At 48.7% G+C, this 27599-nt stretch overlaps 1 protein-coding gene across 1 annotated transcript in view; it reads right to left on the bottom strand.

The window, feature by feature from the left end:
• The window catches only part of Flt3 (fms related receptor tyrosine kinase 3), a 74899-nt gene that overhangs the window by 18329 nt on the left and 28971 nt on the right, over positions 1–27599 (bottom strand). The window contains exons 4-15 of the mRNA XM_032886997.1: positions 27210–27325; positions 22500–22629; positions 20375–20502; positions 19419–19558; positions 19181–19334; positions 16397–16565; positions 7020–7123; positions 5963–6071; positions 5215–5393; positions 4025–4131; positions 3812–3944; positions 3622–3726 (exon numbers count right to left, since the gene is read on the bottom strand). Of these exons, the coding sequence (XP_032742888.1) occupies positions 3622–3726; positions 3812–3944; positions 4025–4131; positions 5215–5393; positions 5963–6071; positions 7020–7123; positions 16397–16565; positions 19181–19334; positions 19419–19558; positions 20375–20502; positions 22500–22629; positions 27210–27325 (1574 nt within the window). The remainder of the gene's footprint in view (positions 1–3621; positions 3727–3811; positions 3945–4024; positions 4132–5214; positions 5394–5962; positions 6072–7019; positions 7124–16396; positions 16566–19180; positions 19335–19418; positions 19559–20374; positions 20503–22499; positions 22630–27209; positions 27326–27599) is intronic.

The raw sequence follows: 27599 nt of genomic DNA, 5'->3' as shown, positions 1-27599 counted from the left end.
GCCCTGGCTGGCCTGGAACTCATGCTGTAGATTGGGCTGGCCTTGAATTCACTGAGACCTGCCCACGTCTACCACCAGAGGGCTGGGATTAAAGTATGCGCCGCCATGTCCAGCAAGAATATACATTTCTACTTGACTTTCCACGACCAAGAAAAATAAAACTCCTTCTACCCCAGCTCTCAAAGCAGGTAGACAACACGATAAATAGAGCATGATTTTCCTAGTAGAAAATCAGATTATTCAACTGATAGGAAGGCCAGAAGGAAGAGCTTCAGCAAGCATAATTGTCTCCAACATGAAGTTACTCCTCGGGTCTAGAAACTTCCATTTGTAAGTATGCCCAGCATGGGAAGTTAGAGAAGACAGAGCATGTACTAGGTAACCAATGTAATCTCTCCCTGGAGAGGAACCTAACAGTGTAGCAAACTGTATCCACAACCTTGCTAGGATACAAGCACAAGGGTTGTTACTTCTAGCGCTCTGGCCACTGAGGCTAGCGTAGCTCCCAGGAGTACCCCTACCTCCGTGGAGTTTGGGGGATGAGGGTGCCATCTTTCTTTGGAATCTCTATTCCGGGCACTCTTGGCTCTATGCAAATACTGTTGTGTTATAGACGGCCCCTGATCGTCTGGGATTCTAGTGTCTGCAAAGGGGACCGTGTAAACAACTTCCCGCAGAAACCCAGGGATGTCCACACAAGATGAGGGAGATATTCGGGGAGACACTAGGCAGGGACATCGGACAGCCTGAAAAAGCAGGGAGAGGGGGCCACTGGATCCCGGAGCACACTGAGCGAGTCTCTCCCTCAGTGAGACTGGACCCAGGAGACCACTGCAGGCTGAGGCAGCAGAATGCACAATATTAAATGACAACAGCACAGGCCAAACCACGTGCTGCTTTCAGAAGGCTCAGGACTGGTGTGGAAGGTCAGATCCGAACCGAATCGCTAAACAAACACTCCTGTGCTAGAGTCTAGAATCCCGGGAGAAGCCTAGTGTTCTTAGGACGCACTGCAGAAGGCTCGACTGCCTTTTTAATGTTAGGATTAGACTCAGGGCCTCAAGCACACTGAGCATGTGTTGTACCACTTAGCACATCCACGGTTCCCAGGGACTTGATCTTGTCCACGGCGTGACAGGAGGCGTCCCTGAGGAAGTGATCTCTAAGCTGACAACTGAGAGGCGAGTGGCTTCCTACAGCGAAAGGGGAAGAACAGGTGGAAGGATTCACCTGCGCAAAGCCTGTGGGAGGGGAAGCGAGGCACTCTGGGGAACCGAAAGAAGGTGTGTTAAGAGTGAGGTTCCATATTTTTTGTTAATAAAAAAGCTTTGGATGTCAAAAGAAAAAAAAAAGAATGAGGTGGAAAGGCTAAGCTGTGGCTGGATTGCTCAAGGCTGCGGGAACCATTTTGAGAGCAATACAAAGCCATCGGCAATGCTAAGGGCAGTGCCAAGCAAGATGGTGGTGTGATCTGTTCTGCACTGTGGCCATGCCTGTCCTCAGCACATAGTCCCCAGCAGAAGGGGTGAGATGCTCTTTGAAAGCTACCATCAGTGTCCAGGAGAGACAGAACTGGACCACCACGGAGACCACAGAGAGATGAGGATGGGCCCAGCAGACACTGTGCAGGAAAGCTGTTGGGAAAGGCTGGGGGAGAACCAGCAACGAGACCTGCTTCCTTGTTTCTATGGTTGTGTGCAATGTGCAGTCTCACCAAAATGCCACAGTAATCCCTGGGTTGGAGTAGAGATGGGGGCCAGGGCTGGGGACTTCAGCCTGGCGCTGAGACACAAGCGTTTGGGCACATGGAGCCAGGGCTTAGGTAAATGGTTATGAGAGCTATTGGTGCAGAGGACGAAGCTGGGGTATAGAGGTGGGCCCTGAGTGACGGTGTGGAGCGAGTGGAGACACAAGGAACTGCACACAGGAAGTTGATGGTGACACTATGACAATCGTCGTGTTGTCTAGCCAGCCTAGGAGCCTGCAGCGGATGGACGGACAATGGAGACGCGGACCACAGGACGTGGTTTATTGGCTGTGAAGAACTGGATGTGCTATCTGCAGGAAGATGGATGGACTAGACACTGTGATGTTAAGTAAAAAAGCCAAACTCGGGGTTGGGGATTTGGCTCAGTGGTAGAGCGCTTGCCTAGGAAGTGAAAGGCCCTGGGTTCGGTCCCCAGCTCCGAAAAAAAGAACCAAAAAAAAAAAAAAAAAAAAGCCAAACTCAGGGAGACAGACCGTGCATCATCTCTCATGTGTAGGATATAGATTAAAAGGGAAAGGCCCGGAAGTGGAAGGGGAGCTATGTGGGAAGAGGAAATAGACCAATAAGAAGAGAATTAACAAGAGGGCAATGCGGGGGGAGGATGGTGCTAGAGAATTGGACCAAAGTACAGTTTAGTTATATGTATAGGAATGCTACAACTACACTCCCTATTCTGTGGAGCTAAGATGTACTTAGGAAGGGAAACAGTGTAAAAAGAGACCTTTGCATTTGCTGTCCAGATTTAACAAGTAACCATGCTCTGTCATTGCTCAGGGCTTTGTACCTTGCAGATACCGGAATTCATCCTGAATTTGATCTATAGAAAATGTATGTATCACACATCCTCGTAGAGACTTGGGCGGGGGTGAGCGTGAGGAGGAGGGATGGGATGGGGAACAGTCAGAGGGTAGACCAGGAGGGGAATAAAATTTGGAGTGTTAAAAAAAAAAAAAGATTAAGTAAGATTTTTATTTTTTTTTAAAAAAAAGAAAGAAAACGTATGTATCCTAAAGCAAACCTCCAACAATACAAGCTTCCGTTTCTTTCTGTAACCCAGGATGTATAGCAGCATCATTCACCTGGCTAGTAGGCTGAGACTGTGAGACTTCTGTCCATGACGTCCGTGTGCCATTTCTCTTATTGGTCTGCATACGCAATGGCACTTCAATGGCTCTGTGTGTGTGTGTGTGTGTGTGTGTGTGTGTGTGTCTGTGTGTCTGTGTGTCTGTGTGTCTGTGTGTCTGTGTGTCTGTGTGCATGTGCGCTTGGAGTGAGGGGCTCCCTTTACCCTTATAGAGAACACCTCAGCAAGAAAATGGTTCAGTGATGAGGGAATGATACATCCCAGCATTCTTGAAGTAAAGGCTAGAGAGTTGAGAGTTGTGAGTTCAAGGCTTGCCTGAGCTATATAGCAAGGCAGGGTGTTCTAGAATGATGGGCTGGGGGTGCATCTGTGAGGTAGAGGACGTGTCTAGCAGGCACAAAGCCTTGGATTCAATCCTTAGCACCGGGCTAAATCAGCTGACGCTGCCCCTGCCTGAGGGTGGATGGCAGATGGGAGAGGATGGAGCGGAGTGGGAAGTGAGAAGTCCGTGGCTTGTTTTCTACCCAGAACCTGTGTCAAACTGTGACACAGAAGCCGATACCAAACAAACAAAGAGGAAGAGGAAGAAGCGGGGTCTGCCTTCATAGCTTGCACTCTTTACTCAAGATTGTCCCCTGCCTGCTTCTCATGAACCTCCATGCTTAGCAGACGGGAACTGTCAGAGTAACGGGAGAGGGCAGAAGGGGAGGGGAGGCGGCCGTACTCCTTCTCTGAGAGACGTTGCTGTGATAACCCCACCTTTTGGTACCTTTTAGCATCTTCACCGCCACCTGAATCGAGACTCCCGTTTTACTAATCCCGTAGGCCGTGGCATTCATCACTCTCCCAAAAGCGCCGGACCCCAGGACCTTCCCTGCAAAGATGGAGTAAGCACGTATTAAAAAATTTGCAAGGGAGAGGAAACGCCACAGAACCTCTGAGCCGTCATCAATCCTTACCAAACTCTAAGTTTTCTCTTGGAAACTCCCACTTGAGGTCATATTCGTAGTCCCTGAAGTCAATGTAGAAGTACTCGTTATCCAGGGGGCCGGTCACTTGGATCATCTGCAGCTGGCTTTCGTACCTAAATTGCTTGAGAGATGAACAGGGAGTCAGCAGCAGCCTGTGGCACTGCAGAGTCAAGATAGGGGCGAGCCTTCTCCGGCTTTTACCTTTTTGTATTTGTGACAGATCAGCACAGTGAGGACAACGATGAAAGGCGGGCAAAGGCCGATGGTCGCGTAGAAGGAGATGTTGTCTTGGATGAAAAGGAAGGGGCCTGCAAGAGAAGCAGTCACTAGGTGGTGAGACGAAACGCCCGCGTGCACTTCTAAACAGGCAGCCCCTCTCTAGTGAGAGTCTCTCACATCCTGTTCAAGTAACCACCATCTTCAGGCCTGAAGGGCATCCTGTGCATTCCAGGTGCCCCACAGAAAGTTGGTTTCTGTTTCTGTAAACAATGAGTTCCCTTTCCAGAAAAATCAGAAATGACTCTGAACCCATTTTTAAACCTGGACCATGAGGTCACATGAACAATACCCATATACGCCTTTCATAGAGCCCAAGTCACATAAAAAGAAGTCTGGGTATCTGTTACCAAGACTCAGTGTAGAGAAATTATGTGTATGACTGTTTGTCTGCATGTATGTCTGTGTACCATGTGCATGCCCTGAGCCCTCAGTGGCCAGAAGAGGGTGTCAGATCTCCTGGAGTTAGAGCTAGGGCTACATATGGTCGTAAGCTGCCACGTGGGTGCTGGGAATCAAACTCAGGTCCCCTGCAAGAGCACCCGATGTTCTAGTCCACTGAGACATTTCTCCAAAGCCATAGCTTTGGCTTATCCGCATGCTGTTTTGCACTGAGACAGGGTCTCACTATAGAGCCCTGGCCAGACTTGAACTTCGGAGCCTCTTGCTTTTGCCCCCGGAATGTGGGCTGTGCCTCTACTCTTTGAATTAATATTATCTGGTGACCCTAAACTAGTAGTGGAATTTTAGAAAGACTCTAAACACAACCCCAAAATCTAGACTTGTGCAGGTTAAAAGTGAATAAGGGAGAAGGACAGAAATTCCAGATCAGTCTGTGTTAATTCTAGTCTATTCTTCCCACCATGAATGTCCAGGACTCCACAGCACTGTGACTTGTGAGTCATAAATCTAAGGATAACTGGGTGCTGAAACGTAAGTAAAATCAGACAGAGTCTGCCTAGGGATTCTTGCCTGACTCAAAAAGACCCTATGCTCGCTCAGAACTAGGCCATCTCATAAAAATTCCTCAGCAAAGGCCAGCCACAGTGCCCAACTTCACGTGGGGTTTTTTTCTGGGGACAGAGTGTTTATCACAACAGCAAAGGTCTGCACACCTGGTGAGTTTAAAAGGATGGTTTCACAAGACGTGCCCATAGAATTGTATGCACAACATTTGACCAGAAACCCTTTCCCGGCCTCACTCATATTCAGGGTACTGCTCGACACCCACTGTCCAAACACTTTTCTGTTAGCCTTTTTATTCCAAACTCCTTCTGGGATTTCCTCCGTGCAGCTGGAAAAAAAAAATGGTGGAAAGGGATGTTAGATGGGCGGGGTCATGATAGGACAGGAAGTCAGGTGGGCGGGGTCATGGTAGGACAGGAAGTTAGGGTTTCTACAGATGGTCTCCCCCCAAAAACCAAGCTATGGCCGTAGGGTAAGCATTTTCAGTGTCATTCTTAAGGTGTACCACTAACAACAGGTGATAGGATCTTATGCCTTGTTCTCACTCTTCTTTTTTTTTTTTTTTTTTTTTTTTTTCCGAGCTGGGGACCCAACCCAGGGCCTTGCGCTTGCATAGGCGAAACCGCCTACCACTGAGATAAATCCCAACCCCTCTTCTTCCTTTCTTTTCCTTTCTCCTTTCCCTTGCCTCTCTTGTCCTCCCCCCTCCCTCCCTCCTCCCCTTCCTTCCTTTATTCCTTCTTGTTTTTTTGGAATAGGACCTCACTATCGACCCCTATGCTGGCCTCAAACTCTGAGATCCTCCTGCCTCAGCCTCCCGAGTGCTGGGATTACAGGAGTGCGCCACCATGTCCAACTTGGCTCTTCCATTTCAAGAGATGTCAAGGTTCTCATTACTTGGGTGACTTGTCCGAACACTTCTTCCAGGTCCAGTTGGGTAACGGGTAGCCATCAGAGAAACAGGATGCCTGGCTGGCTGAGGCATTTGCTAGCACTTGAGGTTTCCCTGTAGAAAGCAGCATGCAGTAAGCTCGTGGAAGACGGGCATTTGCAGACTCAGTTCAGAGCGGACTTCAGCTGAGGTTGCTTACCCCAGGTGCCGTGTGCCCCTAAACAGCCTCTTACTTAGGATGCCTCAAAGGTTTGCTCCCTTCCTCCTCTGACACAAAACCTTCTTGACTGGTGCAGGCAGTCACCTCCTAGATGGAGCTGAGGTGTAGAACTCCCATCTCCCTGCACACCTCAACATAACACTTAGCTTTAAAAATATCTTCCAGAGGACCCGGGTTTAATTCCCAGCATCTGCATGGCAGCTCACAACGGCCTGTAACATCAATATCTGACGCCCTCACACAGACATACACGCAGGTAAAACACCAGTGCACATACAAAAATATCTGCAAAATATCTAATGAAATAGATTGCCTTTTTCTTACTTTTGCATAGACCGAAACAAAAATCATTAAAAAAAAAAAAAATAGCAGGGACTAGACAGCCTTTCCTTAGTGTTCCTTTCATAGCGCCAAGCCAGTAAAGTCACAGCACATCGGGGATGGAACATTTGCTCAAAGAACGAGTATAGAAAGGGACATATATAACTAAAGCCGACACACAGGAAGCATGGAGCTTACAAAAGCAGATTCAGAGGCTGGAGAGATGGCTCAGAGGGTAAGAGCTCTGGCTGTGGTTGCAGAGGAACTGGGTTCAGTTCCCAACACCCACACTGGGGCTCACAACCATCTGTAACTCGAGTTGGGGGGAGCAGACGCCCCCTTGTGGCCTTTGTGGGTACTGCATGCATGTGGTGCAGAGACACATACGCAGGCAAAACACTCTTACACAGGCAAATAATCTTAAAAAAGTAGTTTGATAGCATCACTTCTAAGCTGTGTTTGGCTCTTCTTGATTAAAAATTAATGGAGGAATAAAATAGACAAGATGAGATTCAACTTACTTCTTATATTCAGTATGAACATTTTGGTGAACTGGGCGTCATCATTTTCTCCATGGAATATGTATTCTCCTGGGTTGTTCTTATGATCGCAAAATTTAGAAATGCTGTTTGAGAAAGAATTAAAGATGAACTCAGCCTGGTGCATTCAGGAGAGGCTACAGTGAAGAACAATGTATAAAAAATACAAAGTAGGGCTCAGCGGTTAAGAGCACGGACTGCTCTTCCAGAGGGCCTGAGTTCAATTCCCAGCACCCACATGGTGGCTCACAGCCAACTGTAATGGGACCCGAAGCCTTCTTCTTGTGTCTGAAGACAGCTATAATGTAGTGTATTCACATATATGAAATGAATAAATCTTTTTTTTAAAGCACAAATTAATGGGCTTAATTACAGCCTTTCCATAAATTGTCATTATCTTTGCTCTAATTTGCCCCCCTTCCCTGTTGCCTTCTGTCACCGTAACAGAGAGCCGAGATAAGTCAACTTGGAGAGAATAATCTGATTGGAGCATACTGCTTCAACCCGCAATTGGTTGTCCCTGTTGCTTTGGGGCTCGGGAGGGGGTACGACACAACGAGAGTACAAGATGTGGCAGGGAAGCCAAAGACAGGAGGCGGGGCATCCCAGAATTCCCTTCGAGTGCCCGCACCAGTCATCCACCCACTGGGTTCCCACAAGGCCTCGCCAGTCCGAGGCCCTTCATCACTCCTGGCACCACGCAGCGGGGACGAGCAGTCAGTGCATGAGGGGAGCTATTCTCCCCATCTTGAACCAGACCGTTGCCCAGGTGGGCTGTAAAACCCCACCGTTAAGGGTTGGGGATTTAGCTCAGTGGTAGAGCGCTTGCCTGCAAACGCAAGGCCCTGGGTTCAGTCCCAGCTCCGAAAAAAAAAAAAAAAAAAAAAAAAAAAAAAAAAAAACCACCGTTAAAGCTTTAAATCCAAGATGGCCGGCTCCCGAAAAGAGGCAGAGTCAGCATAGAAAGCTCTGTGGATCTCTCAGAGGCAGGGCCGGAGTCCCGTTTGCTAGGAGTGCAAAGAAAGGAGAGACCCAAGGAGAAGCAACCACAATCCTGAGGCGGGAAGGCACAGGATGTGGAAGAGAAGTTGGGCATCCCGACTGAAACAAGAGAAGGCACTGGGCAAAGAGGGCTAAGAGGTAGAAGGGCCCTTGAAAAGTGGCTGATATTCTTCAGAGGCAGAAACGGAAGGAGATGCTGTGAGTGCCTGAGAATAGCATGTGCAGCTTTTAGAATGGCCTGATTGTAGTGGGAGACGTCATTGGTAGGAAGCCTAGAGATGGTAGTGACAGTCTAGGAACTCATGTGTTCGTTCAACAACCAATGGAGACCTGACTATGGGAAGAATCTAGTCTCCAGCAGCAAATCCGAAGAAAGGGTGTTTCCGTTATCCTAAAATTCACAGCGTGATGATGCTGGAAGCAGACAGGTGAAGACACGCTTGTGGGAAGCGGGGCTTGGTGGTGCGCGCCTGCGTCTCAGCGCTGGAGAGGTTGAGGCAGGAAAATTGTAGGTTCCAGGCTGGGCTGTGGTACGTGGGGAGATGATGCTGTCTCTAAAGCACATAAAGGGACGGGGACACAGCAGATGTGCTAGGGTGTGGGAAGCATTATCACTAGAAAAGTGAAGTTCGAATCTGAGGTTTCAGAGAATGTTCCTACAGAGGAAGAGTGGGAGAGGCGGGAGAGGGCACACCGGAGAGATACTGAGAAAAACAAAATTGCAGGTGCTGGTGTGCATGTGCAAAAAGGAGGGCTCCCAGTTGTCCCCGAGACACCCTGGACAGCTGGAGCTTTGAGTTAGGGCTGCCTGGGCACTCTTATCCCTTAGTCGGATGTTCCTGGCCATCTACGAGTTGAAAGTCACTTTCTGCACCTGCCAAGAATTTCCAGCAGTGGGTCTGCAGGCGAGATGCATGTAGATGCCCTGAGTTCAATCCCCCGGGACGCCCAAAGGTCCCAAAAGCTTTCAGCAATTAAAGGCTGAGAATTGTACATGTTTTTTTGTTTTTTTCAATTCTTACCCCTTTCTTTTTCTACAGTGGGTGTGGCTGGGGGAGTAGACAAGATCTCATTGTAGCCCTGAGTGGCTAATAATAATAATAATAATAATAATAGGTCTTTTTTGAGACAGGGTTTCTCTGTGTAGCTCTGACTGTCTTGGAACTCCCTCTGTAAACCAGGCTGGATTCGAACTCAGAGAGCTGCCTGCCTCTGTCTCCTGAGTGCTGGAATTAAAAGCGCGTGCTCTGCGCCCAGTTTCTTTTTTAAAAGAGAGAGAGAGTCTCCGGCATCCCAGACTGGCCTTGAACGTGCTATAAGGTGGCTTTGAACTCCCGCTTCTCCCTTCTGATTGCCATCATGACTGGTTTCATGACAGTGAGGCAGGAGCTCTGCCACCTGAGCTCCATCCCCACGCCCCATTTTATCATCCTGGCCTTTTGGACAAGGAAGAAATGTGGGGGGAAGAAATGTGGATGGAAAGACTGTGGGAGAACCCCGAAGGCCAGACAGGGAGTGGGGAAACCGAGCTGCAGCAACTCCCAGGCTTCAGGGGGACAAGGAAGGCCATGAGCCTCCCAAGCAGAAAGTGCGATTTTTCTGTGGACAATGGCCAAAAAGGCCTTGAAAGGGGATAAGAGAGTTTAAAAAACAAAACAAACAAACAACACTGCCCGCAGCTGAGGGCACATGCCCATTCCTCTAATCTCTGGAGGCAGAGATGGGATGGTTAAGAAAGAGTTCAAGGTCAAGGGCTGGAGAGACGGTTCTGCGGTTAAGAGCACTAGCTGCTCCCTCAGAGGAGCCAGGCAAGGTGGCTCACACCTTGAGGCCCCTCATTCAGGAGACAGCACCCACATGGTGACTCACAGCTCCCTATAACTCCATCAGGGCATCCAGTGCCCTCTTCTGACCTCCACACAGGGTACACATAACACATACATTCAGGTGAACACTAATACACAGAAAATAAAAAAAATACATAAATCCTTAAAAGAGAGTCCAAGGCTAGTGTGGATCACATTCTGAGCCTTGCCTGTGTCAGACAGAGAGGAGGAGGAGGAGGAGGAGGAGGAGGAGGAGGAGGAGGAGACTGAGTGACTGACAGGATTGGCCAGGGATCATACTCCAAGTTCCACTCAATTTCGTGGAGAAACTAATGACCACAAAAGGGGTGTTTGCACTGTGTGGAACGCACAAGCCCAAGGCTGCATGGAGATCATTCCTTTCTGTCCATGGTGCCATCTCCACAGGGTGTGGCTTGCTACAGAGTGAGCCCCTGAGGTATTTTACACACTATTCAGGTAGGATATGAGTCGCATAACTTGATGGGACATGGAACCAAATGTCAAGACAGGCTTACTGCTTTCTTTTGCCTCTCTGTGGCCTTGACGGGCCTCAGACCTGAATTCCTTCTGCCTTCAGCCTCCAGTGTTCTGAGGTGACAGGCCCGTGCCACCATACCTGGCTTTTTCCCATGCTTATGACCCCAGCAGCAACGAGAGGGACTGTCAGGTACCAGGAAATTCAGAGCCTCATTTCTTCCAAGTTTCATTCCCCCTTTTCCCACCCCACCTCCCTTTTCCTGCTTGGCATCAGGAAATTTGAGTTGTCAGTGGCATATCTTAGAGACTGAGACAACGCAGCGTCGTTAGAATTAGGAAGAGGTCCAGTCTATCACCAGGCCTCTTTCTCCTTCCTTGTATTTAGCTCCCAGAGGGAGGACTTGAGAAAGGCTAACCTTAGCTCAAGGGCTCTGGAATCAGCTTATGATTCATAAAGAACATTCTATCTAGGGCCAGGCAGGTGGATTTCTGTGAGTTTGAGGCCAGTTTGATCTATGTCTCCAATCCCAGGTCAGCCAGCTCTATACAGTGAGACCCTGTTTCAATTTTAAAAATCTTTAGCACTGCATACATATTAAAATGATAACTAAGATGTAATAATATAACCATTGCATTAAATACACTCATTACATATGTTTAAGACACAGGCTCACCGTGTAGCCCAGGAAAAGAAGAGCCAGGGCCACTGTCACCCACAGTGTGAGTAAAGGGAGACAAGACTCAGTTGGTCTCTTGGTATTGCTCTAGAGACGAACATCTTCCCCTTCCTCTTTGCGTATACTCAGGCTCACGGCTCCCCTACCCACAAACCCCATTCAGTAAAAACGAAAATGTCAGCTCTGCCACAGGTCCTTTCCAGAAGCTTCTGTGTGGCTACTCTCGTCCTGAGCCGGCCCCTAGAGGGTCATCCAGACTGCGAACACACGAGACATCCCCTGCTTCACTTAGGAGCACTCAGCGAGAGCCCGGTGGGGACAGAAGTGAGATTCGTGGATGAAATCTCTCCGGGGGGAAATCCTTTACCTACTGTGACACTAATGCCTATTCGATATTAATCGGTAAGTCTAGCTAATTCGCCCCAAAGTCAGGGGCGAATATTTTCAGAAGTAAAAGAACACCCGGCAGCTGGAAACCAGACACAGACACGGAAAGGCAAGCCCCAGCGAGCCTCAGGGTGCGATTTGAGGAAGTGAATTGCAGAAATGAAGCTTCGAAGGTGGGGAAGCCGAGAGACTTCTGGTGTACACCATGACCGCATCGAGGCGTCCACGGGAGTGCAGCTACTACACAGATGAAAGAACAAACCAAACCAAACCAACAACCTTCCCGCCACTCAGGTCAGCTCTCAAATCATGATCTCCATCCTTCACCATCCCGACTCACCTCAGCAGAGCCGCTGTGCCTGCTGGGGAGCTAAGGATGCCGGCTCCTTGGGCAGATTAGCAGATTTGAAACTTTTCACCATCAAAGTTGAATAGAGCTTGTGTTACCTCCCACCTCAACCCAGAGCCCACAGCAGAGAGAAGATTCACAGAATGGGGTTGGGGCAGGGGGACACTGCTCAGTTGACTGCTTTGCCTCGGGCTTCCTTGCTGGCGTCGCCCATGGTTCTTATTCTCTGGGAGCCTTCAGAGAATCTCACGCCAAGCACCGGGTGCCATGCGTGGTGCACAGAAGATAACACGGGCTCGGCTTTCTCCGAGAAGTCATGTCCAGACTAATGAGTCCGTTTCCAGGTTCACACACACATTTCCTGAACGAGGCATGGGGTGGGGCTAGAGAGGTGACAGCTCGGCCATCTTTATGGAGGCTATAAACTCAGAGCTGAGATGTCACTTGGGAAGCTGCTCCCGGGGACCGGAAATAAAAGGGACACAGGACAGCTCAGGCTGGGATGAAAAGCGCTGGGGTTCAGGCTTGTAGATGGGAACCCCAGGATGAAATGGGGCTAGCCAGCCCAGTGGGGTGGCCCCTGGGCGCATGGCAGACACAGCTCCCGAGATACCCCAAGAGGTTCTGCCGTGTGTCACCAGGTCACACAGCAACAATATGTATCCTGTAGGGGAGAAGGAAAATGGCAGTTTCCTACCCACTCACATGGCCCTTTGCAGTGTAGTTCAGGCTGGCCTGGAACTCACTATGTAGCCTAGGCTAGCCTGGAACTCACTATGTAGCCTAGGCTAGCCCGGAACTCACAGATATCAACTACCTCTGCCCCTGGACTGTGAGGATTAACTGTGTTGCTGCACAACCCAAAGGTTCACAGATTAAAACAGATTTAACTCCTCCTTTGCCTGAGTCCTGGAATGCAACAGGAGGCTCTATGGCTGTGCTAGATCTCACACTGTCATAGAGGGGCCAGCACCCAGCTGTCCTGAACACAGGCTCCGTGGTCATCGGTTCCTCCCTATCTGCTACTACTACTATCAAGTTCTGGATAAGAGCTTAGACGTGCCAGGCAAGGGGGCACACACCTTGAGGCCCGGCACTCAGGAGACAGAGAGTAGGAAGGTCTCAGTGAGTTCAAGGCCAGCCTGGTCTTCATAGTAAGTTCCAGGACAGCCAGGGATACAGAGAGAAACCCTTTCTCAAACCACCCCTTCCTTCCCCCCAAATCTAAATGGGGAAGCCGAGGAGGTGGCTTGGTATATGAAGCCTCATACTGTTATGTTCAGATCCCCACCAGGTAAAAGACAGGTGCAGTGGCGGGCTCTGTAGCCTTAGTGCTGGGGTATGGAGAACAAAGAGACACAGAGATCTGGCTTGATGGCCAACCAGTCTAGCCAAAATGGTAAGATCCAAGTTCAATGAGAGAGTCTGTCTCAAAAAAGAAAGAAAAAATAGCGGAGAGGGTTAGAGAGATGAGTCAGAAGTTAAGAGCACTTGTTTTTGCAGGGGACCTAGGTTTGGTTCCTAGTACCCACATGGTGGTTTACAACCATCCACAGTTCCATTTCCAAGTGACCCGATACCCAACCAGACACCTTGACAGACACCCCATCTGACACCTCACCAGACGCCCCACCAGATACCCCACTAGACAGACACCCTACCAGACAGACACCCCACCAGACACCCTACCAGACAGACACCCCACCAGACAGACACCCCACAAGACAGATATCCCACCAGACAGATACCCCACCAGACAGACACCCCACTAGACACCCCACCAGACAGACACCCCACCAGACAGACACCCCACCAGACACCCAACCAGACATCCCACCAGACACCCCACCAGACACCCTACCAGACAGACATCCCACAAGACAGACACCCCACTAGACAGACACCCCACCAGACAGACACCCCACCAGACAGACATCCCACCAGACACCCCACCAGACAGACACCCCACCAGATACCCTACCAGACAGACACCCCACCAGACACCCCACCAGACACCCCACCAGACAGACACCCCAGACACCCTACCAGACAGACACCCCACAGACAGACACCCCACTAGACAGACACCCCACCAGACAGACACCCCACCAGATACCCCTACCAGACAGACACCCCACCAGACACCCCACCAGACACCCCACCAGACAGACATCCCACCAGGCACCCTACCAGACAGACACCCCACCATACATGCATAGATACACATGCAAGCAAAACACTCACAAGCACTGCATGAAATGTGACTTAAAATGGTGGAGAACTACAGAGAATGTTGATCCAGCCTCTGCACATGGGTGCACACACACATACACCCTACCACACACCACCGCCCTCCAGGAAAATTTAGAGGTAGAGAGAATTCAGGGGTTCAAAGCGAGCATTGCTCTTCCAGAAGACCTGAGTTCAAATTCCTAGCACACACATGAGGTGGCTCACAACTCCAGTTCGAGGGGATCCATCACACACACACACACACACACATACACACACACACACACACACACACACACACACACACACACATGCACACTGACAGACACGGACACACACTATTCTCTCTCAAACAAGGACCAATTACAAATCACTTATGGGAATTAAAAAATAAAAAATAAAAAGAGCAGCACAGTATCACGAAAGAAACGCCAGGGGCAGCATGGAGAGCAGAAAGAGCTCAGCTCTTGCTTGTCACAGTGACCAGAGCGATGACAAGCTCATCAGGAACCACAAACACCAGTCTCCTTCTAAATCCCCTGCAAACCATGTACCGGAAGCAAAGAGAGGGAAAAGCTAAGCGCATTTGCTGATTTCTCAGCACACCTCGAACAATCATTTAGACAGAGGCTCGGTGTGAAAATTATTAATGAGGTCTTTTACATGCCTGTTTTGTTTGTTCATTTTTGTTTGTTTGTTTGTTTGTTTGTTTGAGATAGGATTTCTCTGTGTAGCCCTGGCTGTCCTGGAACTTCTCCTATAGACCAGGCTGGCCTCGAACTCAGAGATCTGCTCACCTCTGCTAATCCCTTTGGGATCAAATTTGCCCGCCACCTTGACTGGGTTTCCATATTTTCTTTTTTTTTTTTTTAAGATTTATTTATTTTTATTAATAGATGGCTGTGAGCCACCATGTGGTTGCTGGGATTTGAACTCAGGACCTCTGGAAGAGCAGTCAGTGCTCTTAACCACTGAGCCATCTCTCCAGCCCCATACTTTCTTAAAATACAAAGTCTTCATAACCCCGAGTGTATTTTACATCTCAGTTTAGAGTGTAGTTTACATCTCAGTGTAAAGCCCTCACTGACACTGGTGGCTACTGAGTTAAACAGCAGGTAAGACAAGCCAGCAGTGATGGTTTTCTTCCAATGCAGTGCATCTAACGCATGGCTGCCTAGCTAGCGCGGTAGTGCCAGCCACTTAGGAGGTCGAGGTAGGATGGCTTGAACTCAAGAATTCAAGTCCATCCCAGGCAATATATCGAGCCCCTACCTTGGGGAAAAATCAGGGCACTTTGTCTCAATTTTGACGCAGTACGTCTAGCCACAAGGTATGAATCTACCTTTTAAGACAATTGCCCGGGTGACTCTCACACTTAGGGATCACGTGCTGAGAAATGACTGTTCTAGACCGCAGACTGACTGGCTTAAAAGAGGACAGTGATGTCCTGGCTCTCACAACCTACCCTGAGTAGGAAAGTCTACCTGGGCTGTAAGAGCTAGGAGGAGTCGTGCTGCAGATCTGGTGCGGCGACCAAGAAGAAACCCATGCTGTTCTTGCAGAAGACCTGAGTTGGGTTCTCAGTACCCACGTCATAGGACAGCTCACGGCCACTGTACCTCCAACTCCAAGGGGATCCCAAGCCTCTGGCCTCCATGAATTGAAGTCACGCACACAGACTGCCACACACAATACACAAGACCCAAACTAAAATCCGTAAAGGGGAGAAAGAAAGAAGAGGCCCCACCATTAAAGGAAGAAAGCAGGGGAATCTGGCTTTTGCTTTTCGGAGAAGGAATGAGAATTTCTCCTCCAGAACACCCTTGAATAGTGTGGAACAAATCCCCGGGAGAATGAGGTTCTCTTTACCACTTATGGTCGGGCTACTTCTGCATTTGTGCCTGAGAACATAAATCAGGACACCTATGGGAGATGTTTTCAGTTGGCAGGGAGGTTCGACTCCCCCATCACTCACAACCGCACTTAGCCGCCCTGTGCTGTCAGAGTGTGGCACTCAGTCAGGAAACCACAGTCTCTTGACAGAAAACTGCCAGGATTCTGTTTTCATGCAGCAGGCTTTTCTCCCGGAAGAGAACATGAGGGGGCTCTCCTCATAGGTGCCATTTGCTTCCAGTCTTCAGTTTTCTGACTCAACAATAAATCAACTCACAGACCCAGGGGGCTGAGTCTACAGCTCAGCGACTGAGTGCTTGTCCAACTCGGACAAGGCCCCTGGGTTTGGTGCTTGGCACGGGGGTGGGGGTGGGGTGGGGGAAGGGTGGGGAGGGTCTGCGCATCGGTGTGCATGGACACGGATTCACTTCCATAAATACAACACTGTCCTTCTCCAGGGCAGTGAGGGGTGTGGACGGGGCTGTGCTTTCTCACCTGTACCCATCCTCCATGCCACTTTGTTCACAAGGAAACGATGTTTGAGAGAAGGTCCACTTGCATCGGATTTGTGGGTACGCTTTAAACCTGACCGAGAAGCAGAACTTTTCGTACGGGTCAATTTCATACTCTTCTTGTGAGCTAGTAGCGTTTATGAAACCTTTTTCTGTAAAAAGAAAATTTGCAAATTACACACACACACACACACACACAAATGAAGGAACAGGGTTTTACAGTGTGTCCTCAGCTAACTTTTTTTTTCTTTTTTCTTTTTTTTCAGAGCTGGGGACCGAACCCAGGGCCTTGTGCTTGCTAGGCAAGTGCTCTACCACTGAACTAAATCCCCAACCCCCTCAGCTAACTTTTTTTAGTCAGAATTTTCATCAGGGATTGGATGTTAGAGCTGGAAAGGTGACTCAGAAGCTAAGAGGACATACCCCTCCTGCTGAGAACCCAGGACCAGGCCCCGTGTTAAATAATCTCCAGGGACAAACGATGTGGGGTTTGTTAAATAATCTCCAGGGGTAAGTGATGTGGGCAAGGCCTCCCCATGAGCCTCTATATTGTGCTGCTAAGAACATAACTGTTTCCTCGACTTGCTCACGTCCCTAAAGCCTGCACCCTACGTGACATCACCTATATGTGGCCGTCACTCTGAAACCCTCACAGGCATCCTAATTCTCAATTACCCAGAGTGAACGCAGTTCTCACCATCATGACTCACTAAGGACATTTCCCAGAACAAGGATTCATTAGGCAGGTATCTGGTAGCAGGTTCTGGGACTCCAAGGTTAGACGGGATTGCCCAGTCCGTGAAGGACAAAGTCAGATCTACAGATTGGTTCCCTTGCAATATGGTCTCAGAAAAGACAGCAGCGTCCGAATGTGGCTGAACAGGAGAGCTATTGGGGAGCCTTGCTATGAAGGTAGCAGTCCACCTAGACCAGATGGCTATCTGGGGGACTCCCTTTCTTAGTGGGGCTTCCCTGTCTCTGTCTGGAGAGTGTCCCTGAACACAGGTGGCTGGCCTTGTCTGGAAAATGACCTTGTACAGAGCTCTGTGTGAGGCTGCATAACTCAACCCCCACATAATTGAGTACTGCGTTATAACCGTGCTGGCTGGTTTTGTGTGTCAGCGTGAGGGGTTCCAATCAAGGAGTCCCAGGGACGGGGCTCGGGCCACCAGGCTTGGCAGCTTTTGTCTTCTCTGACTGAGCCATCTCACCAGGCTTCCTGTTCGGTTTCTTGATGGAAAATGATTCTGAAATTGGATCTCCATCACCTAGTCTACATTCCACATTAAAAGCAACGAAAGACTCAAGGTTTTGTGTGTCAACTTGACCCGAGCTGGAGTTCTCACAGAGAAAGGAGCCTCAGTTGAGGAAATGCCTCCATGAGATCCAGCCGTAAGACATTTTCTCAATTAGTGATCAAGGGTGGGAGGACCCAGCCCATTGTGGTGGTGCCGTCCCTGGGCTGGTGGTCTTGGGTTCTATAAGAAAGCAAGCTGAGCAAGCCAGGGGAAGCAAGCCAGTGAGTAACATCCCTCCATGGCCTCTGCATCAGCTCCTGCTTCCTGCCCTGCTTGAGTTCCAGTCCTGACTTCCTGTGGTGATGAACAGCAATGTGGAAGTGTGAGCTGAATAAACCCTTTCCTCCCCAACCTGTTTCTTGGTCATGATGTCTGTGCAGGAATGGAAACCCTGACTAAGACAATAACCAATCAGCCCTTCCCACCCAAATGATGTTAGGACCGGTTAGCCCTTTTAATTCGTAACCCTAAAAATGTCCTTATCTACCCTATCCTGAAACAGTAAAGTGGACTCATTTCACTGCAGCAGTCTCCAGGGGTCACTCTGGATCCTGCTCTCTGTCTCTGCTCCCTTTGTCCTCTCGGGCTGGTGGCCATTGGCCTCTGAGGAGAAGGAGGGGTAGGGCAGAGCACAGAGAGCAAGGCAGAGGGAAGCTTATCCTGACCATGCTATTCTTTTTTTTTTTTTTTTTCCGGAGCTGGGGACCAACCCAGGGCCTTGCGCTTGCCTAGCAAGCGCTCTACCACTGAGCTAAATCCCCAACCCCCTGACCATGCTATTCTAATTCGGCTTCTTTTACGATTTCTAGCTGGACAGATGGCTCAGCAGTTAGAGCACTGGCTGCTCTTCCAGAGAACTTCGGTTAATTCCCAGCACCCTTGTGGCAGCTCATAACCACCTGTAACTCCCATCCCAAAGGATCTGATGCTCTTTTCTGGCCCCTGCAGGCACCACACACACACACACACACACACACACACACACACACACACACACACACACACACTGGGGCACAGGCATAAATGCAGAAGAATACCCATGGACATAAAAATAAAAGTTAATATTTTAAAAAATTACACTCATGTATTGTTTTTGGTGTGATAAAGGCCACATGTAGAGGTCAGGGGACAGTTCACAGCAGTCAGTCCTCTCTACCAGGGGTCCCAGGGATGGGACTCGGGCCACCAGGCTTGGCAGCTATTGTCTTTTCTGACCGAGCTATCTCACCAGCCTTCCTGTTCAGTGTCTTGATGGAAAATGATTCTGAAATTCGATCTCCATCACCTAGTCCGCATTCCACATTAAAAGCAACGAAACACACAAGTAGCGAGAAGCTTGGTGGCCCATGCTTTTAATCCCAGCACTGGGGAGGCAGACACAGGTAGATTTCTGTGATTTCAAGGCCAACCAATCTCCAGGACAGCATTAAGAAGCAAGCAAAACCCAGATTTCACGAGCGGCCTGTTACCTAGGATGGTCACCAACGCGGACTGGCTGGGATGCTTTGAGGAAGAACAGGTGTAATATCCGGTGTTGTTCCTTCCCACAGAGGACACGAAAGCCAAGAGAATCCGGATCATGGATCTGTTGGTGGAGTAGGAACTCATCTCAAAGTAGCTGCCCTGGGTGTTAATGAAACAAGAGTCTGCAGTCCAGGCTTCCCGCCCACGCTGGGAGCTCGCCTTAAATACCCAGGGCACCATTACCTCCTCCAGGACTTGGTTTCCCAGCTCCCAGGTGAGCCCGAATCCATGGTTCACATGGATGGCCTTGCACCTTATCCACAAGGGCTCCCCCACTTTCAGAAATAACTGGGGCAGTGTGCTCTGAGGAGCCTGGTTTAGATCTAGAAGATAAGAACATCCCAGATAAGACCAAGAAAAAAAGCATGTCATTTTCACAACTTAAAGCAATGGTGTCCGCATCCCCAACATTACTAATCAAGACGATAAAACAATGCTGAGCTGAGAAGATCAGGGCAGGAGAGGGTGACCTGGAGAAGGCCCGGGGCCACAGAGCAGAACAAAGCTAAAAAACAATAAAGAAAAACCACCCTCTAGAGATGCAGTACCCTTTGTTGCAGAAAACCCTCCCTTATAGACTCTGTCATGTTACATTTTAAACGGAATGACCAGGCCATCAAGATGACTCCGTGGATAGAAGGTCCTGCCACTGCCACGCTGGATGACCTGTATTTGACCCAGGGGCCCCTTTTGATAGAAAGAACAGACACCCATGAGTAGACCTCCGACTTCCACATGCACACTATAGCATGGGGGTGGGGGTGGGGGGTGGAAGGATGCGCGTGCACGTTCACACACACAGTAAATAAACGTATTAAAGTGGTGCGAAAGATCTGGAGTGGAACTTTCCAGTGTCAGAGCAGGTGCTCTGAGTCCCTGGGTTTGAGCCGAGTACCTAAGTCAAATCAAAACAAACCCAAGTCCTATGAAAGAAGGATTAAAGGCATGGGCCACCACGCTGGGCCATACCTGGGTGTTTACTTGCTTTTAAGCCAGAATGTGGACCACCAAATCAAGATCCGGATTTTGGTATAACTTTCCATCAACTTTCTGAAGTGGAATGAATGATTAGGCACGCAGATGCTCTCGGTCCCTTAGGAACAGTCACTAAGGACACATAGCTGACAGTCCCGCATTACCTATGGTGAACAGCTTGGTGCATTCTTGGCCCAGTGCATTTCTCGCACAGCATCTGATGTCTGTTTCGAATAGCTCGTGAAGTACCTTTTCCTCCTTTTTGACCACGGCAGAGCCTTCTTCTCTACAGCTGCAATTATAAGGTAGGTTTCCTTCAGGAAATGCTTCAAAATGACAGCTAACAGACTGCCAGCACCGCTCAGTGTAGACTCCTTACGAGGCATATGTGAGGACCTGTGCTCAAGGCCACCAGCACAGGGGGTGGGGGAACAGCATGTTTAGCCGGTGAAATTACAAAGCATATTTTAAGGGATGGAAGAAAAGTGAAGCTGAAAAAGTAAACTCAATTGTATCCAGCCTGGGATCTGCAGGGACCAGTTAGCTACTCTGTCTCTAGTTAGAATAATGTTACATTCTTACTTTATTATCTGATACTTCAGATTGTATTTTGCTTGGTGAATTTTTTTTTTCTTTTCTTTTTTTCAGAGCTGGGGACCGAAACCAGGGCCTTGCGCTTGCTAAGCAAGTGGTCTACCACTGAGCTAAATCCCCAACCCTGTGAATTTTTTTCATAGACAGGCTATCTCCATATAGTTCAGGTTGGCTTTGACTTCACTGTATTGCCCAGGCTGGCTTCAGACTCCCAGGGATCCTCCTGCCTCAGCTTCCTGAGTGCTGGTATTACAGGTGTGTGTCATTATGCACCAATGCTTGGTAACCACTGCTACTACTTCTTTTTCTCCTCCTCCTCCTCCTCCTCCCCCTCCTCCTCTTCCTCCTCCTCCACATCCTCCTCTTCCTCTTCCTCCTCCTCCTTTTTCTTCTGGTTCTTGTTTAAAGAAAGGCCAAAAAGAAAACACAGAAGAACTCAGAAAGAAGATGAGACAAGAAGCACAGCTAGCTGGTCTTTGACGTAGCTCAACATGACTGGAATGTCTTCTTCCAAGGACAGAGGAGGACAGGAGAGTGAAGCAGCAGGTTGAATTCCCAAAGGGAACTGGAGAGGAAGGCCGAGGTGTGACTCGAAGGGAAGACCCCCAGACAAAGGTAGGGTGTACAGAGTGACACTCTTCTGCATTGCCTGGGTAGGAAACGCCCCCACGTGGCTTTCCCAGGGTAGGTGATAGCTCTAGGAGTTGTTCTCATTGTCTTTCTCCAGTGAGTCATGTGCACAGCCTTTCAAATTTCCTTTCAAATCTGAAGTTGCCAACTTCCTATCACCCCTGAGACAACTACTGTCACACTCATGTACTCTTCCAACCTTCACAGTTAATATGCACATCGAACACATGCATGGCACACACGGTGGAGGTCATTGATTGGTCTTCTGAAATTCAAGGTCACCTTAACAGTATTAAGGAAACAGATTTGGTTTGGACTTTCCCCTCTCTCTTGCTTTATCCCACTTGGTTCTCAGCAAATATAGTCCATTTGGCTAGTTTGGATGGCAGGACTGCTCGCCTCCTGGGAACTGAGCTGTAACTCAGGTAAAGGCAGAAGATGCCTTACGCTCTGTGCCTAGCACCCTGCCCGGCTGGCTCTGTGGCTTTGCATCTCAGCTCACTTGGTTATCCAGGCAACCCCATTCTTCTTCCTTTAAAAACCTGTCTATTTTTATTTTTGTTTGTGTTTCTTCTATCCTCACTCTTGTGATGAAGTAACAGAGAGCTTAACTAACTTGTCTGAGGCCACACAGCCTGGTACACAAACAAGGGTTCAAAGGTCTCAGACTCTGGATTCCAGCTCCTTAACAATTCTATAAACGGCCTCTTGAGAGGAAACAGAGTGATCACAAGTGAAACATTTACTCATAAGAAACTTCTTATCATAAGGACATTACGACGCCCCCCCAACTCCTCCCTGAGGCTCTGGAACCCAACAACCCCACAGTTCAGTCTTTTCAGCCGTGCAAATGACTGTGAGAGTCCTTCAGCTACCCCAAGGGCTCTCAAAGGATCTCTTGCCGAAAACCACCCATTCCTCACCATGAATTCCAAGCAGTGATTCCGTTGAAATGAAGGGGAAAACAAAATCAGATTTCACATACAGTGTGAAGTCAATGCCTGTAGAAAACAGCTGACGTTCTGACAGGAACGCTGGTCACGGTCACCCTGAGGCATGTCTTACCTGTCCCTGTGGGAACTGCAGACCACCCACTCCACAGTGGGCTCTGGAACACCCTCAGAGATGCAGAGCAGGGCGTCCTGGTTTTCCATCTTTCTGAAGTAAGGTCTTCTTAGCACGCATAGCTGTGTATCTAAGGCACCGCAAACATGGCCGCCTTAACACTTCAGATGGTCCCCAGAGCCCCTCAAAAATACAACAGCATTTCTAAAGAGCTAATCTACCTCACCACAGAAGAGTCTGGCTCCTCCCCATCCTCAGGTGAGGTCAGGTTTTTGTTTTGTTTTGTTTGAGACAGAGTCTCGCTCTACAGCTTCTCCTGGCCTGAAATTTGCTATGTAGACCAGGCTGGTATGAAACTCACAGAGACCAGCCTGCCTCTGCCTCCCAAGCTCTGGGATTAAAGGCATCGCGATCGCACATAAAGCAGGCCGCATGTGACATCAGGTTTATATAGGATCTCTTGTCAGTTCCTTAGGGTTCATAAGGCCATAGATAAACTAGTAAGGTGAAGTCACGAGATGGGATATAAAAGGAGAGGAAAGGTGAGAACACAGAGGTCTTATACAAAGTTTAAAGTTTACTTTCTTCTCATAATTCCATCTACAACTAGGTGCAAGTGAATACAGTGGAGAAAGGCAGAAACAGTAGGATGGAGTTAAAACTGGAGCAGAATTTAGAGGTTGAGCTTAGCCTGCCATTCAGACTAGAACTTACGTATACACACACACACACACACACATATACACACATATACACACACACACACTCTCACACTCACACATACACACACACACACACACACACACACACACACACACACACACACACATACACACACATATACACACATACACACACACACACACACATACACACAACACACACACACATACACACACGCATATACACACATGTTCACTCACATATACACACATACACAAGGAAACACATACATACAAATACACATGTACAAACACACATACACACACACATACACACACACATCCATACTCACACATACACACACACACACACACATACACACACATACACATACAACACACACACATACACACACATACACATACACACACATACACACACGCATATACACACATACACACACATACACACATACATACACATACACACACACACATACACATACACACATACACACACATACACATACACATATACACATACATACACACACATACACACATATACACACATACACACATATACACACATACACACACATCCATACTCACACATACATATACACATACATTAAATACAGATACAAAAGCAACTATTCAACTACTGAGGAGGAGATATTTTGCTTTAGCTTTGCTCCTTGTCTGTGTATAGACGCTCTTTATATGTTATTACTATTAACCTGTAGTTAATAGTACAGGTCCTCTTGTAGACCGCAAGTATTTTTCTTTTCCCATTCTGTGGCAGTTTTCATCTTTTATTCCAAAAATTTCTAAACCTTGTTCCAACTCTATACTTTATTAGGGATATCAATGTTTGTCCAACTTGCCAGCACCCTTGAGTGTCACGTTCCCAGAAAGGTTCTGAATGGGGACAAGACATTTGCAGACCACACTGTCATGTTGTGGTTTTTCAAAGGTTGGACAGCCCTACTTCAAGTTTTTTCTCCCTTTTTAAATAGAGCACTGAAGCCAGGCGGGGTGCGTGTCTGTGATCCCCGAATGTAGGAAGTGGGAGGATCTGAGCTCCAAGCCAGTCTGGGCTACACACTGAGACCTTATCTTAGAGAAAGGAAAACCTTGCTGTTTGTTTCCCTGTGACAGTCCTTTAAACATCTTCAGTTAGGAACTGAGGCCACAGTTACTATGCAAAGTACTTGTGTGAGTTAACTCAGGGTTCCTGGGGTGGACTTTCTCTGTATCACTCCAACCGATCCCCATGAAATACTAAACCCCGCCCCGTCCCCATCTCCCCTCCCACTCCCAAGCCACCTCCGTCCTCATCCCTGCCCCCGTCCCCACCCCTACCCCTGTTCCCACCCCCAGCCCCACCATCCCCAACTGATCAAGTCCCAAGTGCTTTGCTATCATGGCTGCTCTGTAGTTTTTCATCTGGGAAAAAAAAATGCAAAATTAAAAGCAGCAGAGCAGCAGGAGTGGTGGCACACGCTTTTGTCCCACACATGGGTGGCTGAGACAAGCCGATCTCTGTGTATTCAAGGATTCAGCCTGGTCTACAGAGGGCTAGGCAGGACTAGAGTAAGTCTCAGAAGAAAATCAGTTAATTTTCTAGAACAAAGATGGGGTTTGGTATTTATTTATTTATTTATTTATTTATTTATTTATTTATTTATTTGTAACAGGGTCCTGCTTTTGATCACTGAACTTATGCCCAGCCCCTCCTCCACACTGCAGTCACCCAACCCCTCCTCTACACTGGAGTAGCCCAGCCCCCACTACACACTGCAGTCATCTAGTCTTTCCTACTTTTCGTTTTCACAGCTCATCCCCACCAGGGAAGGCTGGAAAGTCATAACGAACATTGTACTTTCTTTTTTGAGGGTACCGAATCCCAAGTAACTGCAGTTTATGGCTGTTTGGCGGCTATCACGTGGGTCCTGGGAACTGAACTCTGGTACCCTGGAAGAGCAGCAAATATTCCTAACCACTGAGCCATCTCTCCAGCCCCCTCTTTGCTCTTTTGTTTCCTTTTCTTTCTTTTCCTTTTCTTTCTTTCTTCCCTCCTTTCTTCCTTCCTTCCTTCCTTTCTTTCTTTCTTCCTTTCTTTCTGAGACACTCTTGCCATGTAGCCCAGGCTGGCCTAGAACTCACTATGTAGCTCAGACTGGCATCAAGCTTTGGATCCTCCTGCCTCAGCTTCCCAAGTGCCAGGATTATGGCTGTAGAACTTGAGGGGAATGGAAGCCATTGTAAATAAAATAGAAACACAGACGACCCCCTACCCAGCACACACAACTGCTTGTGTGCAGTTGCAAAAGAGAGAGAGAGAGAGAGAGAGAGAGAGAAGGAGCCCATGACATTCTGTATCCTCACTGGGCTAAGACCCCATACTTAATGTCCCACAAGAGGCCTTAGGAGGTAGGAATGGTGCAGAGGTGGAGGCTCAAGCCCAGAGTAGCACAAGACAGCTCTTGAGTTATGTACTTCTGGGGCCATGTTCCTGTTTTAGTCACTTCTTTGAGAAAATGGGTGAGACTGCATCGTACTTGACTTTGCCATGCAGGCTGACTGTGTGGCCCAGGATGGTGACCCTCAGGGAACCCAGCACATCCCCCAGTGCTAGGAGCTATGACTGTAGGACCATAAGTGGCTCTGAGTGGGCGATGAGCGAGTGCAGATCTGGCTCTCGTTCCCCCCTCCCAGCTTTGCCAGTCGCAAACACATCAGGTGTCTGTGTTCATAGCCACACACAGGCCAACCTCTGCGAGCGCCTGAGATGGGGCGTGTAGAGGTCCAAAATGGAGGGCCTCTGTGGTCACTCCTGACAGGCCCCTGTGTGGCTGCACAGTGCCTCAGCTCTGTGTATCTGAGTCACCCACAGGGGGAAAGGACACACCCTGGCAACGTGTGGCAGTCAACTTTAGGGGTAGTGGTGTCCACCTTGAGCCTGTGGCACTGCCTGAACCCCCAGAGACACATGGCTCTCTGTACGTGCAGGCCACCTCTGCAGTCACAGGAAGGAAAACAGGGTGTGTGGTGCGAGTCTGCAAGCAAGAGGCCTGTGGGTAACGAGACCAAATGAGCAGACCCCACGGAGCCTATGCTGTTGGCACCTCTGCTGCCCACGCAGCTACCAACTACGTGCCAACATCCAACCACACCGACAGTTTGCCTCTGCACAAACCAACATGGTCCTCGGCAGTGGCCACGGGCTGTCTGTAGTTATCTAATTTCGGATCTTAATTCGTTCACTTGAGTTAAAATTTAAAAGAAAATTGTTCCTCATTTATACTAGCTAAAGGTCGAGGGTTGACACCACAGTGGCATGTGTCAGGGTCCGTGCTGCCTGGGCATAGGAGATGGTGAGCAGTGTCACTGTTTTAGAAAGTCCCGTTAGGTCCCACTGAGACTGTAAGTCCACGAGGCATGTATCTTTTTTTAGATAAATTAATTTCATTTCATTTTTGTATGTGTACGGGTGTGTTGCCTGCATACGTCTCTGTATCATGTACATCCCAAAGGTCAGAGGGGTGTTGTATCCTAAGACTGAAGTGGCCTACAGTTGTGAGCTGCCACGAGCATGCTAGGAATCCCAGCCAGGTCCTCTGCGAGAGCAGCCAGCGTTCTTCACAGCCGAGCCATGGTGTGGATTCTCACCGCCCCCTTTTATTATGGATAAAGGAACTGAGTCTCAGAAAGACTCAACAGCCCTCAAAAGCTGATAGTCTTAGAACCAGAAACAGAACTCAGGACACTTAGTTAGCATAGTGCCGAGTGCTTGCAATCAAAAGGCTTGGGAGGATGAGGCAGGAGGATTGTGACTTCAAGGCTACATACTGAGTTTAAGGTTAGCCTGGGAGAAAATTGAAAACACAGAATTTTTTTTTTAATATTCCCAAGTCAAAATCCTCTTTCCAATTCTTCTAGGTCTGTGTTAAGAAGTCCCTGAGTGCCTGCCTTTGGTGACCCCGCAGGTGAGTGAGGCGCTGCCCGGGGATGCAGGAAGTACCCGGGAGCGGGCCACACTTACCTCTTACATTCACTGTGAACAGCACCGTGTGGTTGGTGGCTTCACTCTGAATATGGAGTAGGTATTCTCCTGCCTGGGTCTCTGTAACGTTCAAGATGGTCATGGAAACAATTCTTCTGTGGGATGAGAAAGAGGATTGGATACTCTGCAAATACTCAGAAGAAACAGCATCAGCTTCTCCCTGAGGCCGCCATCCTGGAAGCCGTGGCTAAGGGCTGCCCCGTGCAGAACCCGGCTCTGTGCAGCACCCAGGCTCAGCCTGAGCAGTGACTCGTACCTAACACCCACACTCAAAGCGAGTTTTGGCTCAGCAGGGTAAGAGGGCTACAGCGGTGGGAAAAGCCACAATTTTAGGTCATTTACAAGGTTATGGGGTACTATTAGTTACTA

The sequence above is a fragment of the Rattus rattus genome, chromosome 16 (genome assembly GCF_011064425.1).
Source record: "Rattus rattus isolate New Zealand chromosome 16, Rrattus_CSIRO_v1, whole genome shotgun sequence".
In the NCBI taxonomy this organism is placed as follows: Eukaryota; Metazoa; Chordata; class Mammalia; order Rodentia; family Muridae; genus Rattus; species Rattus rattus.
This window is presented reverse-complemented; position numbering and strand designations above follow the sequence as displayed.